Source organism: Protomyctophum parallelum, assembly GCF_964188405.1.
Source record: "Protomyctophum parallelum genome assembly, chromosome: 23".
Classification (NCBI taxonomy): Eukaryota; Metazoa; Chordata; class Actinopteri; order Myctophiformes; family Myctophidae; genus Protomyctophum; species Protomyctophum parallelum.
The window spans coordinates 34,071,467-34,084,090 of NC_139715.1; the positions used below are offsets into that span (position 1 = coordinate 34,071,467).

The following is a 12,624-nucleotide window of genomic DNA, read 5'->3' on the forward strand; positions in this document are numbered from 1 at the left end:
GTTAGAGACCACAGAAGACATGAAATAAATGCTTAAACATGTAGCTAGGTGTAATGTTAGAGTCAACAGAAGACATGTAAATATGAAATAAATGCTTAAACATGTAGCTAGGTGTAATGTTAGAGACCACAGAAGACATGCAAATATGAAATAAATGCTTAAACATGTAGCTATAGGTGTAATGTTAGAGTCCACAGAAGACATGTAAATATGAAATAAATGCTTAAACATGTAGCTAGGTGTAATGTTAGAGACCACAGAAGACATGTAAATATGAAATAAATGCTTAAACATGTAGCTATAGGTGTAATGTTAGAGTCCACAGAAGACATGCAAATATGAAATAAATGCTTAAACATGTAGCTAGGTGTAATGTTAGAGTCCACAGAAGACATGTAAATATGAAATAAATGCTTAAACATGTAGCTATAGGTGTAATGTTAGAGACCACAGAAGACATGCAAATATGAAATAAATGCTTAAACATGTAGCTAGGTGTAATGTTAAGAGTCCACAGAAGTGAACCTTTTCAAGCCTGTTTTCTCAACTGTTTCTCTGCCAGACATTACTCTATAAGCCATATCTCCAAAACCGGTGGGTCAAACTGAACAACCAATATGTCCATTTGAAGCTATGATTCCCTGATTTCACACGACATGAAAATGAGAAAAATGTCAATGAATTAGCCTCGGTCAGAATCGGGCACATATATTATTTCAAATGGCTATTTTTGAAAAATCGAACAACGACTGACATAGAAACATAGCTTTTTCAGAAAACTGTCAGGATGTAGAAGACATGTTTAGAATCTGATCTCAGGTCAGAATGGGTTAACTCAAATCTTAGCTTCTTATGAAACAACATATTTATATCAGAACAGGGGTCGGCAGCCAATTACATCATATTTCTGGGGGTCCTTAATTGACATGAACATGTTTGACGAACGACCGACATAGAAACATTTTGTAGAATGGTTCCTCAGGTCCAAATGGTTAATAAATAACGTTGTATTCCTCACTCCATGCAGGCGAGTACTGGATCGACCCGAACCAGGGCAGCACCAAGGACGCCATCCGAGTGCACTGCAACATGGACACCGGGGAGACCTGCGTCTCCGCCAACCCGCCCACCGTCCCGCGCAAAACCTGGTGGACCAAATCCACTCCCACGCCCAACAAACCTGTGTGGTTCGAGGCCGACATCAACGGAGGAACTCGAGTACGTTTTTACGTAACTAGCCCTTATACCCGTTGTGATATATTTGCCCCCCCCCCCCCCCTTGTGGCCGTGGGGGGTACTGCGCCCTGGGTGCGTTTTTAATTCACTAATAAATTCATTATTATTAATTTTTTATTTGTTAAATTGGATAAAGGGCTTCGTTAAGACCTCCATATTATTATTATGGTCAATGCCTCTGTGAAAAGTGGGAGCGATTGGTGCAGGCGGTGAGGAGCTATGGCAGTGTTTCTGACACACAGACAGACACACAGACAGCCGATCTACAAGCTCACAACGCGTTGTGAGCTTGTAGATCGGCTATTTTCAGCATGTGTAAAATAAGTCATTATGACGGCAACAAGGCCCGCAAAAATACATCTTAGTCGACTAAATAAACTGAAGATTTAGTCGACTAAAACTAGACTAACACTAATACATTCCAGGTGACTAAAATGTGACTATAAGACTAAGTGAAAACTATTCAAGAGACAGTGGGCTGTATTTTGCGTGTCTTAAGTACCAGGTCTTATTCCCTAACTTGAGTAAACTAAAGATCCAGGTCTTTAGTTTACTCAAGTTAGGGAATAAGACCTGGCACGCAAAATACAGCCCAAAGACTAAAACTAACATAGAAATTTGCTGCCAACAAAACAACACTTACTACTTTCCGTTTTTTCTTTCGTATAGTTCAACTACGGCAACGAGGGCGAGCTGCCCAACGTGGTGGCGGTGCAGATCAAGCTTCTGCGTCTCCTCTCCAAAGAAGCCCACCAGAACGTCACCTTCCACTGCCGCAACGTCGTGGCCTACAAGGACGGAGGAGGCCTGAAGAGGGCGCTGGTGCTCCGCGGAGCCAACGGACAGGACCTCCGGGCGACGGGCAACGCCCGCCTCCGCTACAACGTCCTGGAGGACGGCTGCTCGGTACGTACGACGGCGTTGTTGTTCGCTTTGGAGGACGTCTTTTACCCCCCCATTCAGGCCTGACGACGTCCACGTTTACCCATTTTCAGTGGCGTGCACAGATAGACACTAGGGGCAGCTACAGCTTTTGGCAATGTGCTCTAAAAAGAAGGGGGAAAAAAATAGAAAAAATTTTTTTTTCTTAATTTGTAGTGTGTGGACCATGCGGTGACATTGATCAATTCTTGATAAAAAACGCTTCTACTATATTATTTAGGCCCTCACAATCTAAAGCTATGTCTCCATGTCAGTGGTTCTTCGATAAAAAAAATAATTGCAGACCTACAAGCTCGTAGCGCGCCACTCAGAATGGGGGTCTATTAGAGTACTGTTAACTCCATACTAAACAGCTGGGGGTCTATTAGAGTAATGTTAACTCCATACTAAACACCTGGGGGTCTAATAGAGTAATGTTAACTCCATACTAAACACCTGGGGGTCTATTAGAGTAATGTTAACTCCATACTAAACACCTGGGGGTCTATTAGAGTAATGTTAACTCCATACTAAACACCTGGGGGTCTATTAGAGTAATGTTAACTCCATACTAAACACCTGGGGGTCTATTAGAGTAATGTTAACTCCATACTAAACACCTGGGGGTCTATTAGAGTAATGTTAACTCCATACTAAACACCTGGGGGTCTATTAGAGTAATGTTAACTCCATACTAAACACCTGGGGGTCTATTAGAGTAATGTTAACTCCATACTAAACACCTGGGGGTCTATTAGAGTAATGTTAACTCCATACTAAACACCTGGGGGTCTATTAGAGTAATGTTAACTCCATACTAAACACCTGGGGGTCTATTAGAGTAATGTTAACTCCATACTAAACACCTGGGGGTCTATTAGAGTCATGTTAACTCCATACTAAACACCTGGGGGTCTATTAGAGTAATGTTAACTCCATACTAAACACCTGGGGGTCTATTAGAGTAATGTTAACTCCATACTAAACACCTGGGGGTCTATTAGAGTAATGTTAACTCCATACTAAACACCTGGGGGTCTATTAGAGTAATGTTAACTCCATACTAAACACCTGGGGGTCTATTAGAGTGATGTTAACTCCATGCTAAACACCTGGGGGTCTATTAGAGTAATGTTAACTCCATACTAAACACCTGGGGGTCTATTAGAGTACTGTTAACTCCATACTAAACACCTGGGGGTCTATTAGAGTAATGTTAACTCCATACTAAACACCTGGGGGTCTATTAGAGTAATGTTAACTCCATACTAAACACCTGGGGGTCTATTAGAGTCATGTTAACTCCATACTAAACACCTGGGGGTCTATTAGAGTAATGTTAACTCCATACTAAACACCTGGGGGTCTATTAGAGTGATGTTAACGCCATACTAAACACCTGGGGGTCTATTAGAGTAATGTTAACTCCATACTAAACACCTGGGGGTCTATTAGAGTAATGTTAACTCCATACTAAACACCTGGGGGTCTATTAGAGTACTGTTAACTCCATACTAAACACCTGGGGGTCTATTAGAGTAATGTTAACTCCATACTAAACACCTGGGGGTCTATTAGAGTAATGTTAACTCCATACTAAACACCTGTGGGTCTATTAGAGTAATGTTAACTCCATACTAAACACCTGGGGGTCTATTAGAGTAATGCTAACTCCATACTAAACACCTGGGGGTCTATTAGAGTAATGTTAACTCCATACTAAACACCTGGGGGTCTATTAGAGTAATGTTAACTCCATACTAAACACCTGGGGGTCTATTAGAGTAATGTTAACTCCATACTAAACACCTGGGGGTCTATTAGAGTAATGTTAACTCCATACTAAACACCTGGGGGTCTATTAGAGTAGTCCATTCCAGTGGTGTGTCTGACTCATTCCATGTCTTTTGTCTCTCCGGTTCTCTGTCCGAACAGAAGTCCAACGGCGAGTGGGGCCGCACGGTCCTGGAGTACCGGACCCAGACCACGGCCCGGCTGCCCGTGGTGGACGTGGCGCCCATGGACATCGGCAACGCCGACCAGGAGTTCGGTCTGGACATTGGACCCGTGTGCTTCTCATAGGACGGGATGCCACCCGCCCCGCCCGCCCGCCCGCCCACCCAGACCCTAAACCCTAAACCCTAAAGGCCCGTTCGTTCATCACCTCAGAACTACACGTTTTCAGGTGATAAGGTGACCACCTGAAAACGACGACTATGACGTGGCGCGCACGCCGCGGTGATAATCCGCTCGTCACTCACCCCAAAACACATTGACTCTGTTTGGGTGGTCACCCTATCACCTAACACTGGAGTATGAATGGGCCTTATTAACCCATTCTGACCTGAGAATCAGATTCTAAAAGTGTCTTCGATTTTTCAAAAATAGCAGACCTACAAGCTCGTATCGCGCCACTCGGTGGCGCGATATGAGCTTGTAGATCTGCTATTTTTAAATAGCTAAAGCATAACGTGATGCTAACACCAAAATGGGTTCCTGTTCAGAATGGGTTAAGGGATTGTGACATTAAAAAAAAAGGTTTTGGAATTGTTCTTATTTATTTTTTAGGTTTTCTAATCTCAATTGCACCCAAAAAACATGAACTTTTAACATTCAGTAGACTTTCTGTGATCTGGGGTTTTCTGGCTCAAACAGGTGCTCTGATTTGCCGGCAGTAAGTGACATCACTTACTGCAAATCCCATATATGTCAATGGGATTTGCCAGCAGATGTCACTGTTTTCACTGTGTTGCCTTGTTTTCATTGTAGCTCAAAAGGCTTCCAAACCCCAAAGAAAACTTCAGACCACAGAAAATCCACTGAATGTTCAAAGTTCAGGTTTTTTTGGGGTGTAATTGAGGTCTTAAAACCTAAAAGAAAAAGAAAAATAAATGAAAATCAATGTCATAAAACCTTTAACCCACCCCTAAAATCCCCCACTCCCCCACCCCCCCTCCAGCACAGAATGGATAGGAGTGTCCCCCACTCACCCCCCCCCCCCCCCCCCCCCCCACTCTTGAGGAGTGACACGGCTGCCGTCAGAATCTTGTATTCATAGTGGATGGACTATAATTATAGTCTGTCTGTCTGTCTGTCTGTCTGTCTGTCTGTCTGTCTGTCTGTCTGTCTGTCTGTCTGTCTGTCTGTCTGTCTGTCTGTCTGTCTGTCTGTCTGTCTGTCTGTCTGTCTGTCTGTCTGTCTGTCTGTCTGTCTGTCTGTCTGTCTGTCTGTCTGTCTGTCTGTCTGTCTGTCTGTCTGTCTGTCTGTCTGTCTGTCTGTCTGTCTGTCTGTCTGTCTGTCTGTCTGTCAGAAATGTGACGGTTCCTTTGCCACACCGTTGTTAAGTGTTTCCCCCCCAGGTGATTTTAATGAGTCAGCAGCAGGTGCATTATGTGCATAAGGGTGGCGATTTGTAAATGACGAACGTTTGCCACGTTCTCCTCAAATGTGTCCGTGTCCCCCTAGAGTCTAGGGCTTATAGAGTCTAGGGCCTATAGAGTCTAGGGCCTATAGAGTCTAGGGCCTATAGAGTCTAGGGCCTATAGAGTCTAGGGCCTAGAGTCTAGGCCCTAGACTGTTGAATTACCGGCTGTAAACGGTCAGCATTTAAGTTAAAAGCAAGTATGGGCTGGCATGACGCTGGCATAATTTATTCATCAAGTGATTGAGAGACATGTGGAGCCTTTTCCAGTTTTTTTGCACGTTGTTCATTTTCATCGACGGATGAAGTTTATCCTGTAAAGTAAAATAAATAAAGTATTGCTACATCGCATATTATACGCGTTGAATCTAAATTATTACAGCAAAATGCGTGCTGCTGTACGAGAACTCATTTACTGGTTTTCTTTTTTTTTGTTTCGTTTTTTGTTGTTTTTGTTTAAACAAGCTCAGACTGTAAATGCAAACATTATGTCTGTAAATTGCCAAATATCTTGTCTATTGTTGTTTATCGCTGTGACAATAATAAATGTACTGTTATGTCTTTCCTTTGCTCTTCTCACCAGCTGTCTCAAACATCTGTGTGTCCAGAATAAATGCTCCTGTAAGTGCTAGTTTGTCAGCTTTTCCAACCTTTTCCATAACCGTGTTGTTTTTGGCAGCAAATTTCTATTTTAGTTTTAGTCATATAGACTTTGGACTGAAACTTCATCTAGTTTTAGTCGACTAAATGTCATAAGATTTTAGTCGACTAAAACTAGACTAAACACTAGAACTTTCCAGGTGACTAAAATGTGACTAAAACTAAGTGAAAACTATATTCAAGAGACTATGACTAAAACTAAAATAGAAATTTGCTGCCAAAAACAACACTGCTTGGTACATTAATTTTGCTTTGCGTTCATTTCAAGTGAAGTGCATATAATTATGGTCCAAACGTCTTCCATGTTTACTGTAAAAAAACATGTATCCCCCCCCCCCCCCCCCCCCCCACAGGCTGTCCATCATTAACCCCTTAAGGCCTGGGAGGCGTGCCCGTCTGTGCCTAAACCAATAACCCAATTAACCAAAGTATCTACAGAATATTCTAGGCTAATATAAGGCTAAATAATAACAGAAATAATAATAAATAAAAAAACCCACAGTGAAATGGCTTCTATACAGCTCCGTTAACCCTGTGTTAACCCTGTGTGTCTATAGAATAGATGATGGAGAGATGAGATTGAACCCCCCAAACCAAAAATCTCCTCCTATGACCCTCAGGGCCACCCCCCCCCCCCCCCCGCAACATCGTCAAAACAATCCAGACCACCAGGCAGTGTTGTTTTCGTCGACTAAAACTAAGACGAAAAATGTTCGTCGACTACCTTTTTCCACTGAAGAAAACTAAATGGAAACTAAATTAAAACTATGCTATGGTGACTAAAACTAATACTAAATATGCTGAGTCAACAAATAAAAACTAGACTAAAATGCTAGGAAGGGACTAGTGGACAAGAGATCCAGTATAAGTAATTTTACACTTGCATTGCAAGTGTAAAATTGCATGCTGAAAATAGCAGATCTACAAGCTTGTAGATCGGCTGTAATTTTACAACTATATAGACTCACATTTCCCCAGGGAATAAAATCGGTCCCTGGAAGACAAAATATATCCCTCATGGAGGTACATTTAAAGAACAGGGTCCACATTGTTCAATTCATCAAATAACAAGATTTTGTCCACAATTCCATGCTGTATTGATGTTTGTATCATTAGGAGAGATGACTATTCTATGTTATACATATGTACGAAGTGCTATGACTTCATAAAAATGCAATTCTATAGTGCTGTCTATGTAACATGCTATGCTAGTCTGTATAAAATGCTATCTAAGTCTATACATAAAGTGCTATCTAAGGGGCTAGGGTCAGACTACTCGTTTTGACTGTATTATTCTCTTTGTTTGATACAATTCTTTACATCTGGGGGCAACATCCGGAAAGGATCTGGATCCGGAAAGGATCTGGGATGCTGCAAAGACACGTACCGGCACACCGGAGCGGAGCTATAGCAAAGCACAACGAACGAACACCGCTCAGCGGGGAAGAAACCTCGTATCTCCATTATTTATATTTTTCCCCCTCCGTAAATGTATCATCATGCTAATAATAATAATTATGTGTGTGTGCAAAATGTGTCATCGACCTGGTTAACGGTGCCAGAGATTAGCTGGTAACAATCGGACGGACACACACACACACACACACACACACACACACACACACACACACACACACACACACACACACACACACACACACACACACACACACACACACACACACACACACACACACACACACACACACACACACACACACACAGCTCCATATATGGAGATCTAAGGGTGGCAGCGGGGGCAGTGTCTTGAGTCTACATGCAGGGTTTGATGAGGGGCCATGGCATGGGTAGGGCCGGGCATTAACTTTCGGCCATATACAAGGTTTTCACACCCGACTGTGATGACCCGACCCGACCCGTTAATTCCCCCCCCCCCCCCCTCTCTCTTTCTCAATGCATTAACCCATTCTGACCTGAGATCAGATTCATACGAGGTTTCCACATGGACACACACTGGTCTGATTATAACCCATTCTGACCTGAGATCAGATTCTAGAAATGTCAGTCGTTCTTCGATTTTCTTCAAAAATAGCAGACCTACAAGCTCGTATCGCGCCACTCGGTGGCGCGATATGAGCTTGTAGATCTGCTATTTTACATACAGTATTTTGTTGAAACAAAGTTAGACCGGCTTATTTGGTCTTATTTCATTTTGACTGTAGCCTATTATTCTCTTTTTTTGATACGATTGAATAAACATTATACAATTCAAACAGCAATACAAGGTATTTCTCTTATAGTCTTAGCTGTTATTTATTTACAATTTAGGCATTTAGGCAGATGCTCTTAATCCAGAGCGATTTACAATAAGCAACAACAGAAAGCATGGCAATACAAAATCAAAAAATATAGTTATCATAAGTGTAAGCTAAGAACGTAACAGTGGAATATCTATAAATAAATGAAACTATACATATATATATATAAACTATACTATACTATTCTATGCTATACATATGTACGAAGTGCTATGACTATACATAAAAATGCAATTCTAGTGCTGTCTATGTAACATGCTAGTCTGTATAAAATGCAGACTACTCATTTTGACTGTATTATTCTCTTTGTTTGATACACTTGAATATACATTATACAATTCAAAACAGCAATTCAAAGTATTTCTCTTTAGATGTTATTATTTATCAATCTAAACGTGTGCCTGGCATGCTTTACATCTGGGGGCAACATCCCATCCGGAAAGGAAATACTAGTCTTCAACAAAAAAAAAAAAAATACAATATGACATCATAATTGAGACGGAAAATAAAGTGTATATAGTCAGAACAGATCCAATCTGAGAATCCCATCTGTCAAATATTTTCGGGAAAACAGCGCCTCCCCTGTTGTTCCGAGGCAACAGTCTGTCTTGAGAGACTATAGGGAGTATCTGACTAATAATAATACTAATAATAATAATAATAGCTCAGATTTATTAACACCAGGAACAGACTTTATTAAGAAAAAAAGATCAAAGCTAAAACATAACAGATACAGGGTTAAAAAGATAAACTAGAACACTTTATTATTTTTTTTGTCTCAACAATAAGGCAGACTGCAGACACACTCACTCTATTCTGTGATGCGGGTTATTGGCAGACGCTCCCTAAGCAGGCTTCACGCGCGGGCTCTTTAATAAAGGGGCTTTGGTTCCCCCCCCCCCCCCCCCCCCCCCCCCCCCACACACACACACACGCACACACCTGCTCTAAACAGACGAGTAGTTAGTCTGACTCAAACTCCTTCGTGTTTGTTAGTATTAAACCAGTGACATAAACCCGTTAAAACGTACCGTTCCACCTCATGGAAGATGAGGAGAGTTGTGTCAGTGAAACCTGCCCAGGGACATGATGACGGTGACAGCAGGAGGAGAAGTTTAATGAAGAAAAAGGGAGTCCATTCCCCCCAAGAAGAGACCAGGTGAGTTAGCTTACCTAGCCTAGCTACTACCTACAGTTAATTAGCTGCTTTAGCATTCATGGCTAATAGAGGTGAATTGTTTGCTTGTGTGTGTAATGTCATGTCATGTCACTAATTATATTTACAAAAAGTAAAATGAAAGAACTAGTCAGGATATGAAGCATTGTTTCATTTGTTTGTGTGCTGTGCTTGTGTTTGTTTGCTGTTAGGCAGAAATATCATATCCCCCATTTAGGCCTGAAATTAAAAAGAAAAAAGGAAAGGAAATATATTCAAAGATTTGAGGCACTTTTTCACGATTTTTTTCAAAAATAGCAGACCTACAAGCTCATAGCGCGGCACCGAGTGCCGCGCTATGAGCTTGTAGGTCTGCTATTTTTCAATAGCTAAAGTAGAACATAATGCTAAAAACATACCAAAAGGGGTTCCCGCCCAAAATGCCCTACTTCTTCATACAAAACTGTCCATGAAAGTATGAGAATAGGCATTTCTACAAGCTAGCTCACAACATGTGCAATTTCCTTTTTTTATATACTAAAAAAAAAACAAGTAGATTCAACTATAATTATTATTATAAGTCAATGTCAAACAATTTACAGTAACAAAACCAAACAAGTCCATTCCCCCAGAGACCAGGTGGGTTAGCTACTACCTACAGTTAATTAGCTGCTTTAGCATTCATGGTTAATAATAGAGGTGAATTGTTTGTTTGTGTACAATGTCATGTCACTAATTATATTTTTTACAAAAAGTAAAAATGAAAGAACTATAAGTCAGGATATAAAGCATTGTTTGTGTGCTGTGCCTGTGAAGTGAATACTATATTGTGTTTGTTGTTTGCTGTTTAGGCAGAAATATTATATCCCCCATTTAGGCCTGAAATTTAAAAAAATATATTTTTTTATGAAAAACCTCATGTTTCTGTGAGAGAATATATATATTCAAAGATTCGAGGCACATTTTCACTATTTTGTTTCAAAAATAGCAGATCTACAAGCTCATAGCGCGGCACCGAGTGCCGCGCTATGAGCTTGTAGGTCTGCTATTTTTCAATAGTGTAGCTAAAGTAGAACATAATGCTTGTTTAAAACACCAAAAGGGTTTCCCACCCAAAAGGGGTTCCCGCCCAAAAGGGGTTCCCGCCCAAAATGGCTTAATGCCCTACTACTTCATACAAGACTGTCCCACGAAAGTACGAGAATAGTGTTTTTATATACTAAAATAACAATAATAATAAACTTTATTTGTATAGCACTTTTCATACATAAAATGCAGCTCAAAGTGCTTCACAGGGCAGGACACAAAAATAAAATACAATAAAACACAAGTAGTTAAAATGATAGAACAATAGCAGAGAACAAAACCGAATATAAGAACATAAAATAAATAAAAACACATAAAAAAAATAAAACTCAACTAAAAGCAAGGGTGAAGAGGTGAGTCTTGAGTTGAGATTTAAAAATGTCTACAGAGGGTGCGTGTCTGAGCTCGAATGGAAGTTTATTCCAGGCTGTTGGGCCGTAGAAGCAAAAAGCTGCCTCACCGTACTTTTTTGTGCACATTCTTTTAGGCACTTCAAGTAGGCCAGCATTGGAGGACCTGAGGGGGCGGCTAGGGACATATCTAGGTAGGCAGTCACGGAGGTACGGAGGTGCGAGACCATTGAGAGCTTTATAGACAAGTAACAGAATTTTAAAGTCAATCCTGAAAACAACCGGAAGCCATTGCAGTGATGCCAGAACTGGAGTAATATGTTCTCTCATCTTAGTTCTAGTTAAAACTCTAGCTGCTGCATTTTGGACAAGTTGTAATCAATAAGTTGTAAACAATAACTGAACAAGTAGATTAAACTATAATTATATTATTATAAGTCAATGTCAAACAATTTACAGTAACAAAACCATACAATGTAAAAAGAAACAATACTATACTAGGCTATATTCATGAAAAAAAATTGCATGTTCATGTTGATGTAAAGCGTCCTAGTTTTTTTTTAAGGCGCTATATAAATTCAAGTTATTATTATTTATGATTTATGAACCCCAAATTGCTCCTGATGTGCAGGTTATAGTGCCTTGCATGGTTTCCTCCGCCATCGGTGTGTGAATGTGTGTGAATGGGTGAATGTATAATGCACAATCTATGTAAAGCGCCAGTGGCGTGCACAGATAGACACTAGGGGGTGCTAGAGCAAAAGAAAACGCTTCTAGCCTTCTACTACAGTATATTATTTTGGCCCCCACAATCTAAATCTATGTTTCTATGTCAGTGGTTCTTCGATTAATTTTTTTTTTGCAGACCTACAAGCTCATAGTGCGCCACTCTGTGGCGTGCTATGAGCTTGTAGATCTGCTATTTTTCAATAGCTAAAGCATACCATAATGCTAACACCAAAATGGGTTCCCGCCCCAAAATGGGTTAAGGCAACCAGCCGGTTCCACGCGCTGCACAAGGTGCCCTTTTTTTTTTCCACTTGAGCACCTGCCCCTCTAAATGTCTGTGCACGCCACTGTCCTGTCCCTCTAAATGTCTGTGCACGCCACTGTCCTGCCCCTCTAAATGTCTGTGCACGCCACTGTAAAGCGCCTTGGATAAAGGTGCTTTATAAATGTATATAAATTTACCATTTTATGATGTCTGCTCTCCTATATAGCTGTGAATGCTGGACCCTGAAGCCTGCTCTACTGTCCCCTAGGCCCCACTGTGCTACAGCAGAATGGGCCCTGAAGCCTGCTCTACTGTCCCCTGGCTCCACTGTGCTACAGCAGAATGGGCCCTGAAGCCTGCCCTACTGTCCCCTAGGCCCCACTGTGCTACAGCAGAATGGGCCCTGAAGCCTGCTCTACTGTCCCCTAGGCCCCACTGTGCTACAGCAGAATGGACCCTGAAGCCTGCCCTACTGTCCCCTATAGCTCCACTGTGCTACAGCAGAATGGGCCCTGAAGCCT

At 41.3% G+C, this 12,624-nt stretch overlaps 1 protein-coding gene and 1 long non-coding RNA gene across 2 annotated transcripts in view; both read left to right on the forward strand.

The window, feature by feature from the left end:
* The window catches only part of LOC310854246 (uncharacterized protein), a 109,376-nt gene extending 105,085 nt beyond the window's left edge, over positions 1-4,291 (forward strand). The window contains exons 53-55 of the mRNA XM_083758821.1: positions 1,028-1,218; positions 1,906-2,142; positions 4,093-4,291. Of these exons, the coding sequence (XP_083614947.1) occupies positions 1,028-1,218; positions 1,906-2,142; positions 4,093-4,239 (575 nt within the window). The 3' untranslated portion in view covers positions 4,240-4,291. The remainder of the gene's footprint in view (positions 1-1,027; positions 1,219-1,905; positions 2,143-4,092) is intronic.
* An 861-nt stretch (positions 4,292-5,152) lies between these two features.
* LOC310854255 lies at positions 5,153-6,141 on the forward strand. The gene is made up of 2 exons (XR_014568886.1): positions 5,153-5,612; positions 5,703-6,141. It is a non-coding gene; the product is annotated as an uncharacterized lncRNA (long non-coding RNA).
* The last annotated feature ends 6,483 nt before the right edge of the window (positions 6,142-12,624 follow it).